This window comes from Tachypleus tridentatus, chromosome 3 (genome assembly GCF_004210375.1).
Source record: "Tachypleus tridentatus isolate NWPU-2018 chromosome 3, ASM421037v1, whole genome shotgun sequence".
NCBI classification, from domain to species: Eukaryota; Metazoa; Arthropoda; class Merostomata; order Xiphosura; family Limulidae; genus Tachypleus; species Tachypleus tridentatus.
Genome location: NC_134827.1, coordinates 6,460,759 through 6,484,359, shown reverse-complemented (window position 1 = coordinate 6,484,359; position 23,601 = coordinate 6,460,759). Strand labels below are relative to the sequence as shown.

Below are 23,601 nucleotides of genomic sequence, written 5' to 3'. Positions count from 1 at the left end.
GCACCATCTATCTCCTGCTTCTTTTGCTATTCTTCTGATTGTTTTTAACCAGATCTGGCAGGAGAATGTTTTTTATGTTACCTGATGCCAGGCTATCGTCCCACTTTTCTCTGAGCCCACGATTCCTTCAAACTACCATCCAATTGCTTTGACAAGCTGTCTCTGTAAGACCTTAGAGAGGATGGTTAATGCTCCTCTTGTTTGGTTCGTCGAATCAAACAACCACCCAGTGTGGGTTCCGACGACAGCACTCCACCACTGACCACCTGATTCAACTTGAAACATCAATCAGAGAAGCCTTTCTCAAACGATAACATCTTGTATCAATATTTTTGATATTGAGAAGGCTTATGGTACAACATGGACTATGGCATTTTGCAAGACCTCCATATATATGGGTTACGTGGCAATTTGCACATTTTTATTAAACATTTTTTAATGGACAGGAGATTCCAACTTACATGGGTTTGACACTTTCCTATTCTTTTCTACAGGAACTTGTAGTCCCCTAGGGCTGTGTTCTGAATGTCAAACTTCTCTGTATGAAAATTAATGCCATCACTGAACAACTCTTTCTCACTGTTGCGAACAGCCTCTACGTCGATGACTTTCACATGTCATGTCAGTCTTGAACATTGGGTATATTGAGGGGCAGCTACTTAAGTGGACCACAGCAAACGGTTTTAACTTCTCTCTCTCTAAAACTGTTTGTATGCATTTTGTTGCTAATTCGGTATTCATTTTGATCCTGAACTCTGTATCGGTGAAGTTGTACTGCCTGTGGTACCTGACACAAAGTTCATGGGGCTTATCTTTGGCCTAAGCTGACCTTTATATCACACATCAAGAAGCTATGGGTCAAATGTGCAGAAAGCACTGAACATCCTCCATGTTCTCTCTTCCACCACTTGGGAGGCGATCGATGTTCTATGCCAAAGGTATATCATGCTCTTATTTGATCGAAACTCTGCTATGCATCACTGGTCTATGGCTCTGCAAGAACCTTGGCCTTAAATATGCTGGACACCATTCATCATCAAGGACTTTGGCTCTACACTAGAGCTTTCTGCACTTCCCAGTTCTGAGCTTATAGTACATAGAGTCTCATGAATCTTCTTTGCACCTCTGCTCTTTGCAACTGTCTTTCCTATATGCTTTGTAACTGTTCCTTAACAAAGCATCCACCTGTGGTTGTGTTTTCCTTTCTCAGTGGGCCATACTTTTTCAGAACAGATGATCTGCCATTACTCCTTTTGGCCTTTCTGTCCAGTTGGATGAATTGAGTCTGTCCTTGGATAACATTGCAATATCCACTGGTCAGCTCATCCTACCATGGCTTCTTACAGCATCCAAATGTAACCTATCTTTTAGTCACCTGAGAAAAGCAAACACCCCGATTGGAAATACTGCCTGTTATTTCATCTTTCAAACCATCCTTCCATTACTGTTTATACTGGTGGTTGAAACCAGGTAACGGTGTGTCCTCTGCCATGGTTTGTTGTGGTTCAGTGGTTGCTCGCAGAATCTCCTCTACAGCTTCTGTGTTCACTACTGAACTGTTTACCATTTCTCTTGCCTTGGATCACATAGAAACTAAGCAGTACCCCTTGGTGTGGATTCCTGTACATGGTGAGGGACCTCCCAGGAAGGTTCATTTCTGTTTGGTTACCTTCTCTGGGATCTAAACATCCACCCACGTGTTTGCTGTGTGTGGCAACCCATGAAGGGGAGGAGAGAATCCTGGTGGTTGAGGGGTCCAACCCTAACACACCACTTTGGCTTTGAATTCCTGTGGACGGGCTGCCTTTGGGGCCCCCTTGGGTCAATTGGCTGGTCTACTTGGGCTAAGGTCAACCAAGCACCAGTGTTGAAAGTTCTTAACAGGTGTTGTGGACATTGTGCCTGATGCTGGTGTTTGGGTATAGTGCTCACACAACCCTGGCATTGCTGCATTGTCCTTGCATGACATTGTAGTGCATCTCCTCATAGGACTTCATGGTGGGTGGGGTCAGTGGGTACTGAAATTCTTCTTTTTTCCTATGGATCCTCCTTCAAAAAATTTAAATAAAATAGTGAAACAACAGTCAATAGGTAAACGACCATGTCTTGAAGACTGAGCAGCAATCTTCAACATCTGTAACACATGTACCTCATTTTCTTATATTACATTCTCTTTCAGAAAAACCTTTAGTGCTAATGTCCCCATTTTTATTCAGAAGAGACTAGAGGGTCTTGCTGGCTCTCCAAAGTCAGTAAAGAAGCTTCGATCTGGAGACATATTAGTTGAAACACCACATCCCAACAGAGTGAACTCCTCTTGAATTCAACAGCAATTGGGGATATACCTATTGAGGTTACCCCTCATGCTACCTTGAATTCATCATGAGGAGTTATTGTTGAGAGGGATTTGAAGAATGTGCCTGAGTCAGAGATTCTCGCTGGTCTCTCCACTCAAGGAGTTTCCTCAGTGAGGCGCATCTCCACTCGCAAAGATGGAGCTACACTGCCGAGAAATACCCCTCGCTCTGACATTTACATCACCAAGTGCACCTGCCACCATTAAGGCAGGTTATTTAATTTGCAGGGTATGGCCATACATTCCAAACCCTCTCCGATGTTTCGAATGTCAGAGGTTTGGCCACTCAAAGACATCATATTGTGGTTCCCTGACATGTGCTCGTTGTGGTGGCAAGGATCACGATGCCTATGAATGTTACATGGACCCTCATTGCGTCAACTGCAATGGTTCTCACCCTTCCTACTTTCGTTCTTGCCCAAAATGGTTGGAGGAAAAAGAGGTTCAGCATTTGAAAACAACTCATAACATTAGTTATCCTGAGGCTTGGAAATTGCTGCCCGCCACTCCATCTGGGACATATGCTGCTGCACTTCGTTCCACAACTACGGTGGGAGTGCAGACACATCTCTCTGTGCTTTCAAGAGAATCGTTTTCAAAACAAATGAAAAGCCTTTTGACCTCCATGGTTAAAAGGTTGATGAATCGACTTCCACACCCATTTCTGTTCCTCCCATACATTCCAACAAACCTCAAGATCCACATCCTTCAGTTTTAAATACAGGCATTTCTTCTGATGCATCTTTTTCTCCCACCCCAAGAGGCAAAACAATCATTCGTTCGCGTCCTCAATCACTGGAATCCCCTTCCAATAAGAAAGACTTGCCCAATTGACCCAGAGCAGTATCTAGTTCTTCCACTTATTTTCATGCACCTAGTCAGTCCTTTACCACTATTGATCTCTCAGTTTGCTCCCCTTCATTATTCTCCCATTTTTCATGGAGAGTTGATAATAATCCACTAGGCAGTGATCATTTTCCTATACTTTTGACAGAGACTGGCCGTGGTTGATGCCACCCTACCCACATGTCCCGGTGGAAGCTGGATCTGGCAGACTGGTCCACTTTCACTGCTCTCGCAGAACGTGATCCTACCATCGTGAATCAGCCATCAATAGATGACTGTGTGGCAGTGGTAACTGACTTTATTATACAAGCAGCTGCTCAGTGTATTCCTAAAACCTCGACACATTTTCCACAATATCCTCATCCGTGGTGGAATCCTGCTTGCCACTTAGCACGGAAGGCTCAAAATCGGGACTGGGATACTTTTCGTAGATATCCCACATTTTCGAACCACGTTGCTTTTCAACAAGCTTTTTCAAATTAAACCCTATATTGGGCTTTGGCCATCTAGCTTCCGTAAGGTTGGAAGGAGGAAGTTGTTCTAACTAGATTACGATTGGTCACAGTTTTTTAACTCACTGTTTTCTTTTGTTTGGAACTGTTGCACCAGTGTGTAGTTTGTGTAACAGTCAAATCACTGTAAGCCACATTTTACTTTCTTGCCATCGTTACGACTCTCAACGACGGCACTATTTTAAACGTTTTTTCCAGGGTTTATCTGTAACATTGGACAGTATTATTGGTGATGATGACACTATCCACCTTGATAAAGTTTTTCGTTTTTTAATAGCCATTAATCTTTTTAATCTCATTTAAATGTTGGATATTTATTTATTACACCTTTTTAATTGTGATTACGTTTTTAAAGTTTCAATCTCTCTTGTTCAATTTGAAGTTGGAAAATGGCCAGAACATTAAATAACTCGACACCAGGACTGGAAGGGTCAACTTCAACGCTGCTGTTTGAACTATCAGTTTGAACTACCCATTAGTCGTCCTGGCGAGCTGTTATTCCAATTTTGCTGCATGTCTTTTAAACTTTTATTACTTTACCCTTTGGTACTGGCCATAATGACACATAACCTGGAACCAGGACTAGAAAGACAAACTTCAGGTGACTGACAGTGGTTCTAGTACTTACCTGTTAGTCTTCCTGGCGGGTTATGATCATTATCATTTTGCTACAGGAAGTCCTTTACAATTTTATAGACTGGATGTCAACATCGGTTTTATGCAATTTTCTGTTTTTAATTGCTGTTTTGTTTTTACCTTCGTTTACTTTTACCAATTTTACTACATTTACTTTACTTTTACCTTTTTCCTGGACATGTGGCTACTCATTATTACGATTTTGCTATATGTCTTTTAAAACGTCTATTATATTACATTTTGATAATGGCTGCTGTGACACATAACCCGGAACCAGGACTGGAAAGACCAACTTTAGGTGACTGACGGTGGTTCTTGTACTTACCTGTTAGTCTTCCTGGTGGGTTATGATCATTACCATTTTGCTGGAGAAAGTACTTTACAACTTCTTTTACTCTGCTTTTCTCTTAACATTGTAAACTAGGTGTCAACATTGATTTTTTTGCTTTTTATGTTTTTCAATGATGTTTTGTTTTACCTTCACTTCCTTTTCTGTATTTTACTACAATTAATTTGTTTTTACCTTTTTACCGGACATTTGGCGCAAATAGCCTAGCTGCTTTGTGCCATAAAACACTAACTCAATCAATCAAATATGCAGTACTTAAACTGCAGTATTTATACTGACTTGCTTAGTTCTCTACTGGCCGTGGAATTGCTTCACATAAGTTCAGACCCTGTTCTCACTGATAATTCAAAACTGACTGGCCCATTTCTCTTTAACATCTACTTTTATCCAGTTTTTCTGGGTACCGGGCCATGTTGGTATTTAACTGGCACCACAGTCAAATGTATCTGTTCTGGCACTATTTCAGCTGTGCCTGTTTTTTACATGGACTATGGTCCTGTATTCAAGGCTTGGCTCCGTGCCAGCTGGCAGTGGACTTGGAGTGAGCAATGTGAAAACAAGCTTCTCCAAATAGCACCCTATATTGGATTTTGGCCATCTTTCTTCCGTAAGGATCAGGAAGAGGAAGTTGTAACTAGACTACGCATTGGTCACAGTTTTTTAACTCATCATTTTCTTTTATCTGGAACTGATGCACCAATATGTAGTCTGTGTAACATTCAGGTCACAATAAGCCACATTTTGCTTTCTGCCTTCTTTATGACTCTGAACAATGGCACCATTTTAAACATGTTCTGTCCCAAGGTTTATCCATAATGTTAGACAGTGTTATTGATCATGGTGACATAGTCCACCTTGGAAATGATTTTAGTTTTGTAATTTATACATTAAACCTTTGTTAATGTGATTCCCTTTTAAGGATCACAATCCATCTTGTTTGATTTGAAATTAGAGAATGGCTGTAACATCAAATAACTTGAAACCATGAATGGAAAGGCCAACTTCAGGTGACTGACGCTGCTGTTTGGACTACATATTTGTCATTCTGGGGAGTTATTATTAAACTTTTGGTACAAGTCTTTTAAAACTTTATTACTTTTTAAAAATGGCCATAACATCAAATAACTCAGAACCAAGACTGGAAAGGCCAACTTCAGGTGACTAATGGTGGTTATTGTACTTACCTGTTAGTCTTCCTTGTGAGTTATGATAATTACAGTTATGCTACAGAAAGTCCTTTACATCTTGTATTACTGTAGTTTTCTCTTACTGTTGTAGATTAGATGTAATCATTGGTTTTATGCTATTTATGTTTTCTTAAACTTTGTTTTGTTTTACCTTAATTTCCTTTTATGAATTTTGCTAAATTAACTTTAATTTTAAATTTTTACTGGATGTTTGATGCAGATAGTCTAGCTGCTTTGTGCCATAAATTACCAAATCAACCAACCAACTTGTTTTAATTGTATTCATTCAGAGAACTTTGAAATAAATATCTTATTGTCCAGACATACCTTTACTCAACTACCTGTTGAAGATGTCCCCCATTGGCACAGTGGTATGTCTGTGGACTTGTATTGCTAGAAACTGTATTTTGATACCCATGGTGAGCAGAGCACAAATAGCCATTTGTGTAATTTTGTGTATAATAACAAACAACAATAACAATATTATTGAAGATACAAAGAGCCAAAGTAGAGAATTTTCTTAGCTTGTTGATCACGTGATGATATATCCGAATTTTAAGTAATTTGTAATGATTTATTTTAAATAAAGGACTTAAAACTCAGATGAAATAAAACTTTGAGTTAGAACATACATTGAGATTACTTTTATTCACATACACTGATAATAAAGGTGTTTAATTTTGAATGTAGCACAGTCACTTTAGCAGAAAAGCATTTAAAAGGGACACTTGTGAAAGGAATAGGTCAATGTTCAAATTTTAGCATAGACATCTCATTACTCTTGATTTTATTAATACAGAAATAACCAAAGCTTAAGTATTACAAATATACCAGACCTACTGATAAAGGGTTAATGTAACAATCATTGTAATATTAATACTTCCATCAATTTAGTTTTGTGAATCTTATTGAATCTATATTTCTGGAATTTCCTGTGATCTAGATTCTTTCTCATAGGAGTTGTGGGCAATTAAATAAGCCTGCCATTGGCTTTCATCATAGCTTTCTGCACATCCTATTTTGATCTATTTTAACTCTCTCACTACTGGTCAAGCTGAATTGGTTTTTACAGCTTCTATACTATAACATACCTTTGTGTACTTTCACAAAATTGTAGAAGTTTTCAGTAATCTTTAAGATTCATTTGTGGACAAAATTTGAATATTTAATGAACTGTTTTCACAAGAAATTTCTCCATGAATAATTTCAGGCAAAGTGTTGAGAGCTTTGAGTGCAAAGTAACTTTCATGACTTTTCATCATCTTAAAAGTATCAAATTTCATTTGTCTAACATCTGAAGCCTTCTAAATAAATTTCAAAATTTTTTTTGGTAAATCTATATTATCTGTTATTTTCTCTGCCTTGACTTCATACAAGGTTGGAGTAGTTGACCAACCTCATAACCACCAAAAGAAAAAATCAAAATAAATATAAATTACCCTTTTTTTTTCTTTAGAGAATAATTAAATTATAACACGAAACTACATTTTTTGTTGTGAAGAGCTTTAGACTTTTATAATTATACATTTGGTTATACTTAAATTTTTATGTATTTACTATACATTGAACTGTCTATCAAATATTTTGACCATGCAAGTTCTCTATGGCTGTGTAATAAGATAAGATTGAAGGCTATGAAAATTGAATATAACTCAGTAAACACTTTACACATGCAGAAGAATATTCCTAAAATAAAAGTGTTAATACTTGTACTGTTATTTCTTACATCAATTGACAGGAAGTTACTTGCTCTTAAGACCTTTGATTTTCAATCTCAAACTCCACATTTGGGTTTGTGACAATAGCGGTTGGTTGTTGATCCTCTAGGAACTTTACATTAAGTTGTGGATTGGTTATCTTTTCTAGACCTAATCATTCCAATGGAATTATTCTTCTATTTCTTGCTGTTTCTGTTATCTTCTTTCTACTTTGGGATGCCTTATGCTGATGCATTTGTTACTCCTCTTTATATGAAGCTTCTACTTTTTTTTTTCCCAGTCTCAGATTCATTGTTCCTAGTAGTATTCCTTCTGAGTCTGGATTGGTCCTCTCTCTTTATGCCTATCTTTTTATTTTACATTTTCTATGGGGGCCAATTTTAATTCACAGCATTCTTGCCAGATTTGTTTCTTGCCCCCCTGTGGCATCCTTGATTGTAGTTTCTACTCCTTGTTGATTCTGGATCCTCAGCTGCTTCTATCTTGGAGGTTTTTTTTTATATTAACCTCAGATGTCTATTTTTCTTTATAATATTCCATGTCTTCATCTTCATATTTGACTTTTGTCTGGTCCCTTGTACGATGGGGAGGTTTTTCTTAGAGTATTCCAGTATTTTATGCTCACTCTTTTCAGTGATCCTCTCTTGAAGTTATCACCACAAATGAATTATTTATTGATATAGGTCCACTTATCACTCCTTTCAGTTTGTCCAACTCTTCTTCATGTCTTTTGTTTTGTTTTTTTAATCAGGCTTTTGAGGGTGGTACAATGTTTTCCATAATTGTCAATTACAGAATGGTTTAGTTGATGACCTTCCATCTTTTCTCTAGCTTTTCTCCTTTTCTGATTCTTATGGAACTCTTCTGAGCCTTTTTATTGGGTTTTCCTTCTTATCCAGTCTCTTCTTAATTAGAACCTCTGTTTAAATCTCAAGGCTTTTACAGGTTCTTTATTTAAACCTTTTGTCATCAATTTTTTGTACCATCTTTTTTTTTTTGTCTTCTTTGTCCTGTTTGGGTTTCCCATTGTTATCTCACTCATTCATCTTTCTTATGTTTGTTTCCTCTCCTTCACATGCCTTAATTCATTTTACATTTTACATCTGTATCTGAAAAAAGATAAAAGGAATCTAGTTCATCTTGCAGATTTCCTTGTCTCTCTGTGGCTGCTAACACATTCTGGATAGTGTATTCCAGATTGGAATATGTATGCCCCCAAACCTTTGTCATATTTCTTTTGCTACATTGTGTTTTTTGTTTTTACATGTAGGTTTCATTTACTTCCAATCACTATTCATCAATCTTTCCAGGAGTTTTAAAGAGATTAGTTGTTGATTTTTTTTCTTGCAGCTTAGACACACATGCAGAAAAAACACCTCAATATAAGAATACTATATATATGTATATAATATTGTAGAGAAACAAGAACCCACCACTAATTTTGAAGCATTATAGAGAATACTTCTCTCTCACCCAAAACTTGCATGCAACTAGTAGAGATATATGTCTCTTTTCTCAATTCTTGAAGTTGAGATGAAGTTTTATGTAAGATTGCTTCAGAAATTATGTTTTACCTATGATGCTCTACTGCTTCTTCCAAATGAAACAGCATCAGGTGTAGTTCCCTGCCCTTATATCATACCTGGTTAACCCTGTTGTCTCTATTCATAGTAACCTATAAATATAAACCTTACACATATGAAAAAATTTTCCTATTTCCTCCTACATAATTTTTTCCTGCTCATGTTCTTCTAGTGCAGTGGGAGAACCCTTATTTCCATTACCAAACTGCTGGGGAGGTTGATGTGGAGAATACCCTTTTGAGTCAGTGTCATTCCACTTATATAAGATTGAGTGAATATACATCTTAATTGAAAACACACAAAAAAAAAAGCAAATATAATTTCCAATGGTTGTGAACAGCCAGGTAGGTCCTTTGTTCTCTTTATGATGCAGTTCAGCAATTATTCATCCTTGCACTTGCTTATTCTGATGTTAATATAATGTAAGTATTGCTCACACAATGTATAACTTGAATATTGTCTGAACCACATGTACATCATCTACCACTCACCTGAGATAAACAGACAGTTGAGCAGGCTTTATTTGTAATTCACACTCATTTCCAATGTGTTAGCAACTTTTTGTATAAATTACTATATACTGACATATGACATTACTACAGATAAGGATAACATTGAGACTTTCTTCCATTAATGCTTTGTGATTGTTTACAAGTTAATTCAATCTATATTCAAACCATTGGTAAAAGGGTTATTTGAAAATGGAGTTTGTCATTTATTGTAATCTGAGTTGCATAATCATATATATATTAAAGGGGTATATTTTTCAACTGGATTTTTAAACAAACAGTTTTGGATTGTACGGTTAGTGATGGATGAAAATATAGTTTTATGATAACTGCTTGAGATGGAATAGATCTGATTAGAAATTAACTTTTCATTAATAATAATTTTGTATTTTCACTGGACAAACCTCTTACAGTACTTGTTATCTACAGAAAAAAATGTATCACTGAAAACTTTGAATTATATTTTCAGCTAATATCAGTATCTTTTATACTACTATTTAAATATAATCATACAGTTTATTCACTGGAAGATTTATAATACAGTTTAAATTATGTTATTTAATTCATTCATCAATTTTTCTATAATGCAGACATGAGTAAATTTCTGTTTGGATCTTAGAGGTACCCACTGTTCATTTATGTAACATGTTACACATTAATTCATTCATTTCTTCAAGATTCCAATGAAGATGTACATTTTCTTGATGTATCACTGGACAATTTAGTTTAGCTTTATTTATGCAATAAGTTATGGAACCAAAACTATAACAGTGGATCACAAATACGAATCTTTGTACAATTTCCACATTTTAGTTCCCAGAAACTGTTTTAGTTCTACAAAGAAACACGTGTATGATATGTATATATATGTTTATTTTAATGAAATTAAATAAATATATAATAGCCCCCCGCTAGTATAGCAGTATGTCTCCAGATTTACAACGCTAAAATCAGGGGTTCAATTCCCCTCGGTGGGCTCAGCAGATAGCCCTATGTGGCTTTGCTATAAGATAAAACACAAACAAAATAAATATATTTAAATGAAGTTTAAGTAAAAAAATCATGAGGAAGGACTGCATTAGAAACAGCAAATCCCAACCTCTGATCATTTAAATTATAACCATAATTTTTATGCTGCATTTTATAATCCCACATTGTAGCTTTTACCTTAGGATAATTTTTTAAAAAATGCAGCATATTTTGTTTAATTTTAATGTTTTGTTTTGGCTTAAAAGTTATGGTTATTAAAAATTATGCTGCATTTTTTAAAAATTATCCTAAACTAAAAACTACAATGTGGGATTATAAAATGTATCCTAGGTTTTGGAGGTGATTGAGGAAGTAGGACCCACGTTGTGGTGGGGATACACCGTCTATCAGTCTTAACCTCCAGTTTGCTAGTCTCACATAAGAAATAGACACAATTAGATTAGAAAGTACAAGAGTGAAGTGTGAGTGATGAAGCCCACTATGTCCCACATCTGTATCACCTTTCACTGCCTGCAGACAGTTGTGGGAAGGTGACTACTCTCCCAAGTTTAAATAAGAAAAAGATAAACATAAAATGATAAAAACAAGGAAATAAGGTACTATCATTTGGGGGTAAGTAAAATGAAACTTACCTCTTGAAGTTAGTGTTTCTGTCACCAGGATGGTAGAGGCACTAATTAAAATGATATTGAACCATATCAGTATACTAAGTTTACTGTAACTGTTGTGCTTTTATATGCAACTCAAGGTGTACATCTGCATAAAGTAGTGCCAAGTTCTTAAATGACCTTATTTTTAACTAAAAATAAGTATTAGTAAAATTAAATAAATACATTTCAATAAGTAAACAAAATAATGAGGAAGGATTGCATTAGAAACAGCAAATCCCAACCTCTGATTATTTATATTATAACCATAATTTTTAAGCCAAAACATGCTGCATTTTTTAAAAAAATATCCTAGCATAGAAGCTACAATGTTGGATTATAAAATGTGTCCTAGGTTTAGGAAGTGATTACAGTAGTAGGACCCACATTGCAGTGGGGATACACAGTCTATCAGTCTTAATCAGTCTTAAATATTGGGGACAGAAACACTAACTTCAAGAGGTAAGTTTCATCTTACTTACCCTCAAATGGTAGAGGCACTAAGTAACATGACATTGAACCATATCAGTATACTAAGTCTACTCTGACTATCATGCCTTTTTATGCAGCTCAAGGTGTACACCTGCATAAAGTAGAGCCAAATAGGTATTCAAAATACCGAATGGTGTCTTGATATGAGAGATATACAATCATAATTTATAACTTATGAAATTATTTTATAAATGTCACAGAGTAAAATCTTAGCATTAACTTAATTATAAAAGAAACTTTGCCTTTGGGAAATCAAAATTGTATTCTTAACACAATAGAAAAAGATTACTTGTAAAATTCAATAAAAGCAATTATATTGTACACTTGAATTTGTGTACCTTGTTTTTTTTTGTTTATACTGTGTTTGAAATCTGTAATCATTTGCATACTTTAGTGAAGGTCTGAATCTATAAATTAATGTCATCAATATTAGCATCCTTTTTACTTTATAAGTTTTTATGCTCGTATATTTATAAATGCATTTGTACACACACACGGACAAAACAAAAAAAAAGTATGTACTTGCAGAATTGGAATAATTTTAGAAATAGTGAAGAAAAAGAATATAAAAGACAAATGTTATGGAAATGCTACCATTTTATTGTGTTAAAATGAGTTGCACCAGAGTAAACTCGTGTTAATAATTTGCATTGATTGATTATCATTCAACCAGAAAGTGCTGTACCAGAGTAATGACCATAAAAGAACAGGTAGTCGTACTATGCCCAAAAGTAGTAGTGTATTTTTAATCATGGTTTCAAGGAGTGAAGTACTGCATAAACATGTAAAAATAAAGGTTTTGCCTGGTTAAGTTTACTTCATGCAAAATAACTTGTATCAAGACTTAATGTTTCAGTAAAAGTTGTATACTGGGCTTAAGAGGATTCAGGAAACAGACATTGTTTATAATAAAAGTGGTTGAGGTAGAAATGCTAAAGCTCTTCAGAATTGATGTTTAAAATCTTCAGGAGTGTTCTTTTACAAAATAAGTACAGTTCTTTCCAGTGATCTTGCTGTAAATATTACATTTGGCATAGATTGATTTTCCAGCATGACAATTATCCCAAGAATACAACAAATGCAGTGAAACAACATCTTGGTTGTAAAGTGTACTCACAACCATGACTTAGTCTGCATGAATTGCGATATAAAAATCATTGATGCCATATGAGTCACTTGTCTAAATTTTAATGTAGTACACTACATTCAGAGCGATATTCTGTAACCATATATTGATAAAAGTATGTTAATATAAAAACAAATTTTTATGCTCTGTGTAAATCATGGAGCCAAAGTTAAAGATGCTAGTCATTAGACACTTATTTTCTTTTGTATTTTCTGTATAAAGATTTTGTACCATTAATAACTTGTTGCCAATGTTTATTATTTGTAACTTCTGTATCTGTTGTTAATGTTTCTGTAATTATTCCCATTACACCATGTAGCTCTGCAATATAATTTTAAAATATTAGTACTGGTATTTACTGTATTTTTTTATTATCTTTCTCATTGATGGAAGAGAGGAACCCTTCAAGATGAGCTTATGATGAGAGCTAAATCCAAAAATTACATTCCAGAGTTAAGAGTGCTTAGATTGTTCAGGCAGATGTGCGAAGGAGTAAGGGCTATTCATTCAGCACAACCCATAGCACTTGCACATAGGTAAATCATATTTTATATTTTTTTTATACAAAAAACATTATATTGAAGGACATTGAAAAGATGTTAGTTCAAGGTGCATTTTAGAAAATAATAGCATTGTTCAATATGGTAAGTTGTAAATTCTGTAATATTCTGTTCCTAAAGTAATTTACTGTTTTATCTTGAAATTAATTATTAATGACTTTTGAATATGATAGTTGGTCAATGTTAGTTTGTAATAGGAGTCATAACCAAATTGTTGCAACAGGTACATACCACATGAGATTGTTGTACAGTTGGTTATTTCCTCTATATTTGTAATTTAGAAAAGTTCCTTGTTCAAAGCACAACTGACTGTTTTTCTTGTTTGTTTTTGTACAAAATTTTTGTAGAAAAATTAAACATAAAATATCACATTGGATACCTTAAAAGTGTAACTAGAGTGTAGAAAAATTCCCAACAATTGCATGTTAGAATAAAAACTATTTTTAAAATAAAATTTTATTTTCATAACCCATAGAACCTCTTAAAGGAGTATCAAAATCTTTTGTCAGTAAAACTTTATCTTATGTTATTTTCTCCATTCTAACACTAATTGTAACAAAATCAACCATGTAAAGTAAAGTTAAAATCAGGAAATCTAAATTACTCTTTCTCTTATACAATGGCTATATATTATAACAGCTAATGCAGATAGATTTTTCAAATCTGGGTTCATTTAGTATTATTGTTTTCCAGTTACACTTAGACCTACTAAATGTATAGTGAAACCCATCCGTTATACCCATTTCATTGAACAGTTGCTGTCTCCCTTTTTAATTCTGGGGAACATAATCTTCCCTGGGGAAGTGCTGATATGGGTAGGAGAATGCTCTGGTAGGAGCATCGCCAATACTCAAGGTGAAAGCTTTTTCTGGGTATTTATCACTTCTGCTTCTGCCTCCACCTTCTTAGCCATCAAGACTTGGGCAGAGGGATCATCTCTTTTGTTTCGAGCTGATCATCCCTTTACACTGGTGGAACTCAAACTGGCCCTTCATCGGTCTGGCAGTGTATCGGTTGGACCAGAAGATGTACACTGACATGCTGCGCCATCTAGCTCCTGCTTTCCTTGCTATCCTTCTAATTGTTTTTAACTGCATCTGGTAGGAGAATGTTTTTCCTATTACCTGGTGCTAGGCTATTGTCCTACCTTTCACCAAGCCTGGGAATGATCCCAAGATTCCTTCAAACTACTGTCCAATTGCTTTGATGAACTGTCTCTGTAAGACCTTAGAGATGATGGTTAATGCTCGTCTTGTTTGGTTTCTCGAATCAAACAACCTCCTCTCGCCCATTCAGTGTGGGTTCCGACGACAGCACTCCACCACAGACCACCTAATTCGTCTTGAAACATCTATCAGAGAAGACTTTCTCAAACGCCAACATCTTGTATCAATATTCTTTGACATTGAGAAGGCTTACGACACAACATGGAGGTATGGCGTTTTGCGAGACCTCCATATATATGGGTTATGTGACCATTTGCCCATTTTTATTAAACATTTTTTAATAGACAAGATATTCCAAGTTCTTGTGGGTTTGACACTTTCCCATTCTTTTATACAGCAACTTGGAGGCCCTCAGGACTGTGTTTTAAGTGTCACACTTTTCAGAATAAAAATTCCCCTCAGTGTGGATTTCTTTACATGGTGAGGGGGGACCACCCAGGAAAGGTTCTGTTCTTTTGGTTACCTCCTCTGGGAAATAAACATCCACCCACATGTTTGCTGTGTGTGGCAACCCGTGAAGAGGAGGAGAGGATCCTGGTGGTTGAGGGGTCCAACCCTAACACACCACTTTGGCCTTGAATTCCTGTAGACGGGCAGCCTTTAGGCCCCCCTCCTTGGGTCAATCGGTTGGTCCACTTGGGCTAGAGTCAACCAGGTACCATTGTTGGAAGTTCTCAACGGGTGTTGTGGACATTGTATCTGATGCTGGTGTTTGGGTATAGTGCTCACGAAACCCTGGCATTGCTGCAATGTCCTTGCATGACATTGTAGTGCATCCGCTCGTAGGGCTCCATGGTGGGTTGGGTTAGTTGGTACTGAAATTTTCCTTTTTTCCTATGGATTCTCCTATGAAAAATTTAAATAAGATAGTGAAAAAACAATCAACAGGTAAATGACCACGTCTTGAAGACTCTGAGCAGCAATCTTCAACATCTGTAACATATATACATCTTTTTCTTATATTACATTCTCTTTCAGAAAAACTTTTAAGCCAAATGTCCCCCCTTTTTTATTCAGAAGGGAGTAGAGGGACTTGCTGGCTCTCCAAAGTCAGTAAAGAAGCTTTGATCTGGAGACGTATTGGTTGAAACATCCACATCCCAACACAGTGAACTCCTCTTGAATTCAAAGGCAATTGAGGTTACCCCTCGTGCTACCTTGAATTCGTCACGAGGAGTTATTGTTGAAAGGGATTTGAAGAACGTTTCCAAGTCAGAGATTCTCGCTGGTCTCTCCACTCAAGGAGTTTCTGCAGTGAGGCGCATCTCCACTCGCAAAGATGGAGTTACACTGCCAACAAATATGCTCGTTTTAACATTTACTTCACCACGTGCACCTGCCACCATTAAGGCAGGTTATCTCATTTGCAGGGTTCGGCCATACATACCAAACCCTCTTCGATGTTTCCAATGTCAGAGATTCGGCCACTCAAAGACATCTTCTCGTGGTTCCCTGAAATGTGCTCGTTGTGGAGGCAAGGACCACGATGTCTATGACTGTGACAGGAACCCACATTGCGTAAACTGCAATGGTTCTCACCCCTCTTACGTTCATTATTGCCCAAAATGGTTGGAGGAAAAAGAGGTGCAGCGTTTGAAAACGACACATAACATTAGTTATCCTGAGGCTCGAAATTGCTGTCCACAACTCCATCTCGGACATATGCTGCTGCACTTCATTCCACAACTACAGTGGGAGTGCAGACAGATCTCTCTTTGCCTCCAAGAGAATCGTTTTCAAAACAAATGAAAAGCCTTTTGACCTCCGTGGTTAAAAAGGTTGATGAATCGACTTCCACACCCATCTCTGTTCCTCCCATACCTTCCAACAAACCTCAAGATCCACGTCCTTCAGTTTCAAATACAGGCATTTCTTCTGATACATCTTTTCTCCCATCACAAGAGACAAAACAATTATTCGTTTGCATCCTCAGTCACTGGATTCCCTTCCAATAATAAAACCTGCCCACCGACCCAGAGCAGGATCCATGGAGGTTGATAGACCTCCTCCAAATAAAGACAGTAAGGAAAAAAGACGTGGTCATAAACAGGAGGGTTCTCCAGCCACTTCACCTACCCATTCTTAAAAATGGCTACCTTGATACAATGGAACTGTCGAGGTTTACGCTCTAATCTGGATGATATCAAAACACTGATTGCTTCCTACCATTCTGTTTGTCTTTCCCTACAAGAAACATTTCTCAAACCTGCTGATACAGTCTCCATTCGACAGTTTTCTCTGTACAGAAATGACAGGCTGTGTGATGGACGAGTACATGGAGGGGTGGCACTATTGGTTGATCAACATGTGCCCACCCTGTCTTTGTCACTCAACACACCCTTGGAGGCCGTAGCCATCCGTGTTTCCTTGGGTCACACCATCACTGTTTGTTCTCTCTACCTGTCCTCTGGAGAGACATAAGATCAATCAGACCTTGATGCTCTCGTTAAACAGTTGCCATCTCCCTTTCTAATCCTGAGGGACTTCAGTGGACATCATCCACTCTGGAGAAGTGCTGATATTGAAAGGAGGGGCCAATCTGTAGAATGTATGCTCTCTGAACACAACCTTTCTCTTTTCAATGCTGGTTCTTCCACTTATTTTCATGCACCCAGTCAGTCCTTTACTGTTATTGATCTCTCAGTTTGCTCCCCTTCATTATTCTCCCATTTTTCATGGAGGGTTGACAATAATCCACTAGACAGTGGTCATTTTCCTATACTTTTGACAGAGACTGGCCGTGGTCAATGCCACCCCACTCGATGGAAGCTGGATCAGATAAACAGGTCCACTTTCACTGCTCTCGCAGAACTTGAGCCTGCCATCGTGAATCAGCCATCAATAAACAACTGTGTGGCAGCATTAACTGACTGTATTATACAAGCAGCTGCTTAGTGTATTCTTAAAACCTCGACACGTTTTCCACGATATCCTCGTTTGTGGTGGAATCCTACTTGCCACTTGGCATCGTAGACTCAAAAACGGGCCTTGGATACTTTCTGTAGATATCCCACACTTTCGAACTGCATCGCTTTCCAACGGGCCCATGCACATGCTAGGTGGGTAAGACATCAAAGCCAGAAGGAATCTTGGATTAAGTTCACAACTAGCATATCTTCTACGACCAGTTCCAAGGTCATATGGGACAGGATTCGAAAGGTCAGTGGGCACTACAATTCTGTCTTACTCTCTGATGGCCAAGAGGTAGCTCATGTCCGGAGCATCTCCGATACTCTAGGTTAAAGCTTTTGCCGGGTATCTAGCACTTCTACTTGTTCCTCCACCTTCTTGGCCATCAAGACTCTGGTAGAGCGTTCACCTCTTTCTTTTCTAACTGACTGTCTCTTTGACTATAATTGTCCCTTTACACTGGTGGAACTGAAAATGTCCCTCCATTGGTCTGGCAGTACAGCTATTGGACCTGATGATGTACACCATGACATGCTGCACTATCTCTCTCCTGCTTCTCTTGATATTCTTCTAATTGTTTGTAACCAGATCTGGCAGGAGAATGTTTTTCCTAATGCCTGGCACCAGGCACCTTTCTCTAAGCCTGGGAAAGATCCCAAGATTTTAACTCATTGTTTTCTTTTATCTGGAACTGATGCACCAGTGTGTAATCTGTGTAACACTCAGATCACAATAGCCACATTTTACTTTCATGCCATCGTTATGACTCTCAATGATGACACTATGTTAAACATGTTCTGTCCCAAAGTTTGTCCATAACGTTAGACAGTTTTGTTGGTGATGGTGACACTGTCCACCTTGGTAAAGTTTTTAGTTTTTTTAAAGGCCATTAATCTTTTAATGCCATTTAAATTTTTTAATTTATACATTAAACCTCTTTTAATGTGGTTTCCTTTTAAGAATCACAGTCTCTCTAGTTCGATTTGAAATTGGTAAATGGCCGTAACATTAAATAACTCAACAACAGGACTGAAAAATCGAACTTTAGGTAACTAACGCTGCTGTTTGAACTGTCTGTTAGTCATCCTTGTGAGTTATTATTAAAATTTTGCTACAAGTCTTTTAAAACTTTTTACTTTACTTCTTGAAAAAATCCATAATGTCAAGTAACTCGGAACCAAGACTGGAAAGGTCAACTTCAGATAACTGACAGTGGTTTTTGTATTTACCTGTTAGTCTTCCTGGCAGGTTATGCTAATTACCACTATGCTGCAGAAAGTCCTTTATGACTTCTCTTACTGTAGTTTTTCTCTTAACATTGTAGACTAGATGACAACATTGGTTTTATGCAATTTATATATTTTTTTAAAACTGTTTTGTTTTATCTTAATTTCCTTTGAATTTTACTACATTTACTTTAATTTTACCTTTTTACTGGATGTTTTGCACAGATAGCCTAGCTGCTTTGTGCCATAAAACAGTAAATCAACCAACCAATAACAGACATTTTCAGGATATACATATGAAATATAAGTTCTTTGTATTGAATTTATCCTATAAGTGAAATCACATTACTATTTTAACAGTACAGTAAATCTTGATATTATTGGTGTTATATTTAGTATCGTGTTGTGTTTTATGGCTTGCATATTTTCCTCAAAGTAGTCACTTGAGGCTTGTTAACTGGAACATTGAAGAATATTAAGTTGTGGATTGTCTGTTTATATTCTGGATTTTAACTGAGCTCATCAAGAGGAAAGAGTTGGATCAAAACACAAAAGGAGAGCAAAATAATCTTTACTTACATTGCACAAACAGCTACTAACACAAGATAAAACAAAATAAAAGAAGGGCATGTGTGTATGTTGAACTGAGAAAGAAAATGGAAGTAGAATGTTTGTGAACTCTCTTGTAAGTTAAACTAAATCAAAAATTAAAAGTTAAAGATACAAAAGTTACTAGAAGTTAAACTTACACTCAGCAAAATTTCATTTGTAGTAAAATTTTGAAAGCTTTTTTAAACACAAAATGCAGTAATAATCACATAATTCAGGTTTGCATGCAAGAAACTTCTACTTATGATCTCTGTCCTTTCACTGGCCCCCCGCTAGTACAGTGATATGTCTATGGATTTACAAGGCTAAAATCAGGAGTTTGATTCCCCTTGGTGGGCTCAGCAGATAGCCAAATGTGGTTTTGCTATAAGAAAACACACACACTCCTCTCACCAGTAGAAAAGACATTATCTTTTCGCTGTGGTCTTTGGTAGCCCTCATATGCCTTGCTTATTAGTCACCTCTTAAAATTAACATAGTACATCCTGACTAATTTTAAGTTAAATCCTGTCTCTCTTGCATAATACCTAAGTATTGGTAGCTTAAAATCTTGCATGTATTGCATTTATCTTTTTTTTAAATTCTTGCTTTAAAACAACAATGTTATGCAGAATAAAATCTTTGTGATTAGTCAACATTTTTGAACAAAGACATGAAGAACATAACTTGAGTAGAAGTATCCAAGAAAAGTTTCATTGAAATCCAAAAGAAAAATCTTATCTAACAAAATATTAATACTTTGATATATGTTCAGATTTATTCACTTTGTTTTTTTTTAGTTGCTATTTATATATTAGTTTTTTACTTGCACTGTTAATAGAAATATATAGTATTTTAATTTGTTTTTAGAACAGCTTTTTTTTATTTTGCATGCTGAAACACACTTTTCATATTTCTACTGTTGGTTTAGAGAAAAAATGAAATTAAACAAATAATTAACTTGTTATATACTAAATTAATTTAAATTTTTTTTGTGTTATTGTATCTTAGTAGCTAATTGTTGGATGCGACTTTTTGTTATCTTTATAAAATTTTGTGTTTACAATCTTTATTTCTCAGGGATTTGAAACCAGCTAATGTGATGTTAGATCAAGATGACACTCCAGTATGGATGGATTTTGGTTCCATGAGCAAAGCTAGAATGGAAATTCACAGAGCTGGGGAAGCATTAGCTTTACAAGTAGGTTGCATTTTACCACTGTTATCAGTATTGTGTAAGAAAATTGTATTAAGAAAATTATTTTCAATTTTTTTATTTTATTGAGAGTAACATCTACAAAATTTGTTTTTTGTTGCTTTTATGTACACTATCTAAAACTGGCTCATTATATGTGTAATTAAGTAGTGTATTATTACATAATAATTGCAAAATCTTCAGTATGTTACCCTAATAACCTTTAATTATGTTGTCATGCATATGAGAGTGTGTTTAATGCTTAAATGTTGTATCTAATTAACAAGTATACACTATAAGTTTAGAACATCTGGTATTGTTAATGCTACCCTCTACTGGCAATTTACAAATTTAACCCTTGCATGACTGTGTGTACATTTTAATATGTGAGGTGCACATTTGCATATCTAATTTCTAAACTTAAGTGAAAAATATAATTATATCCCTATTTCATTAATTCTTTTGAAAGAAATTTCAACTAATTTATTGATATTTTCTACTTTCTCTATTGATCCCATATGTTAAGGAACTGTTATCCCTTAAATTATGATGATTTTTGTCTTGTTCTTTTCTTCTCTTTCATTGGCTTTAGAAACAAAACCATTCATGCACCCTTCTATTATGCCACAGCATGCGTTCTGAGCAATTACTAACAAAGCTCTGTTTTAAAAATAGCTCGATAAAATGAGTAAAAATTATTGAATGGAAGTAATTCTAAACTGTTCATATGATATAAAATAAATAAAATGGTCTTATCAGCAATTTATGACTTGTTAACATATTGGTTATCTGAAACTTAAATAATCGAAAACAAAGGATTATAATGCAACATTTAGAATGCTAGGAAACTAACCCACAGTTTCTTTCAATGTTCTTTTTATTCTGAAAATGTTTTTGCATTAAGCTGTATCAGGTTGAAAGTGAAAGGATTTTCTTCTATTGAAAATACATCACTTTTTAGTTAGGTTGAGCAAATATAGTAAATGATGAGAAACTTCAAATGAATCAAATCCTTTTTGTTCAGTGAATGTTACTGTTAGGTTTATCAAGTTGAAACAATACTCATAAATAAAATAACTTGTTATTTATTGGAAAAAATCATAATACCTGATGAAAGTAACTGTGTTACCATTTTAAAAGTTGAATCCTAGGTTATCAATAAAGCTTTGTCAGTTTTTTTCCTATCTTTCATATACTTAGAGATGGTGTCTTCTTCATCTAGAAAAATAAAGTATTAACAGAAATATGATAATTAATATCAATTACTTAGTTGAAACTGAGTATATGTTCAAAAATAATTCTAAAATTAAAGATAGCTTGTTGAATTTTTTTTGAGAATAGTGACTTGCAACATAATTTTGGTAGTTCACAACTAATAAATTGATAGAAATACCAAATGAAATTGTGAATTTTTTCAAGCAGAAACTAGGTACTACTTAACTTTCTATGAAGTTTCATTCCATTTAGTTAAATATTTCCTGTGTGAAAAGGAAACAAAAAACATGGATATAAGTGCCACCTCTGTGGTTTAGAAAGGGTTAAATGTATTTTAAATAGCAAACAAATGGATTGTGCTCATGTCAGTCAGAATGTGTTTGAATTTCTGTTCATTACTCTTTTACAATATATATTTGTTTATGTTACTAATTAAAAGCTTATATAAAAGAAATGTCTAATTTGATAGGATATATAGGTGTTTAGTCAACGTGGTGTGGAAAATAACCATTTAGTAAAGTTTTTGATTACAAGAATTGTAGATTATTCCGTTTTAGTAAATCATGTATTTTCAATTATTTTTAATAAAGATTATCCAGTCTCATTTAGAAGTTTACTTGACAAGCAATGTCACATCTAAATTTGAAGTGTGCATGTATATTAAGGCCCAAAATGGAAAGCATTTCTTGAAATATAGTTTGAAAAATTATTTTTACATCTTTGGTCTTAGGTTTACAGGAAACCCAGACACTCCATTTATTTTATCCAAATACTGTAATGGGATTTTTGTACAATAAAAGAGAAAAATGTTTTTTTCTGCGAGAGTAAATTGGGTTTGTAAATTGTAATTCAAGTTATTTAATTTTACTTTTATCCAACAAAAAGCATACTCAATTAAATAAGCAAAAATATTTTTGCACATGTCTGAAATCTTCTCTTGAGTAAGAGATTACTTTATCAGTTTGCTTTGATACATTATTAAGAATAGTTACTCAAATCATAGCTAATAATAGAGCCAGACACATTGATTGATTCACTTTTTAAATGTGTATGTATTACTTACAGGCTTTTCTTCACTGCTTTATCATTTGTAATACCTAAAGACAGGGGTCACCAAACTAACGGCCCTCGAGGTCATTTTGTCTGGCTCGCCAGCAGCTAGCCGCTTGGAAGTAAAAAGTGACATTTCATCAAATGTCCAACTGTCATAACAAAATAAATTACACTGATGGTCTCTTTAAGCTGGCAAACACAAGATAAAAAGAAACAAGGCTGTCACGTGCATTTTTAATCAATAGGAAAATTTGTTTTTATTTGTTTGTTTTGAATTTCTCGCAAAGCTACTCAAGGGCTATCTGCACTAGCTGTTCCTAATTTAGCAGTGTCAGACTAAGGGAAAGCAGCTAGTCATCACCACCCACCGCCAACTCTTGTGCTACTCTTTTAGGATTGACCGTCACATTGTAACGCCTCCACGGCTGAAAGGGTGAGCATGTTTGGTGCGACCGGGATTCGAACCCGTGACCCTTGGTTTAGGAGTCGAACGTCTTAACACGCTTTGCCATGCCGGGCCATAATAGGAAAATTCTTCTTTCATCCTTGCTGCCCGCTTATTCATATCAAGGCACGTATCTATGAAAGCATTAAGATTTTGAAAACAAGTACAGACTTAACCCTCGTCCTGTCAACTCGTCTTGTAAATTCAGCGGCCTAGGGTTACTGCTTCGGCA

At 35.7% G+C, this 23,601-nt stretch overlaps 1 protein-coding gene across 1 annotated transcript in view; it reads left to right on the top strand.

Annotated features, from left to right (window-relative positions):
• Positions 1-23,601, top strand: part of LOC143246273 (serine/threonine-protein kinase 16-like) — a 54,858-nt gene that overhangs the window by 13,974 nt on the left and 17,283 nt on the right. The window contains 2 exon segments of the mRNA XM_076492727.1: positions 13,345-13,487; positions 20,542-20,662. Of these exon segments, the coding sequence (XP_076348842.1) occupies positions 13,345-13,487; positions 20,542-20,662 (264 nt within the window).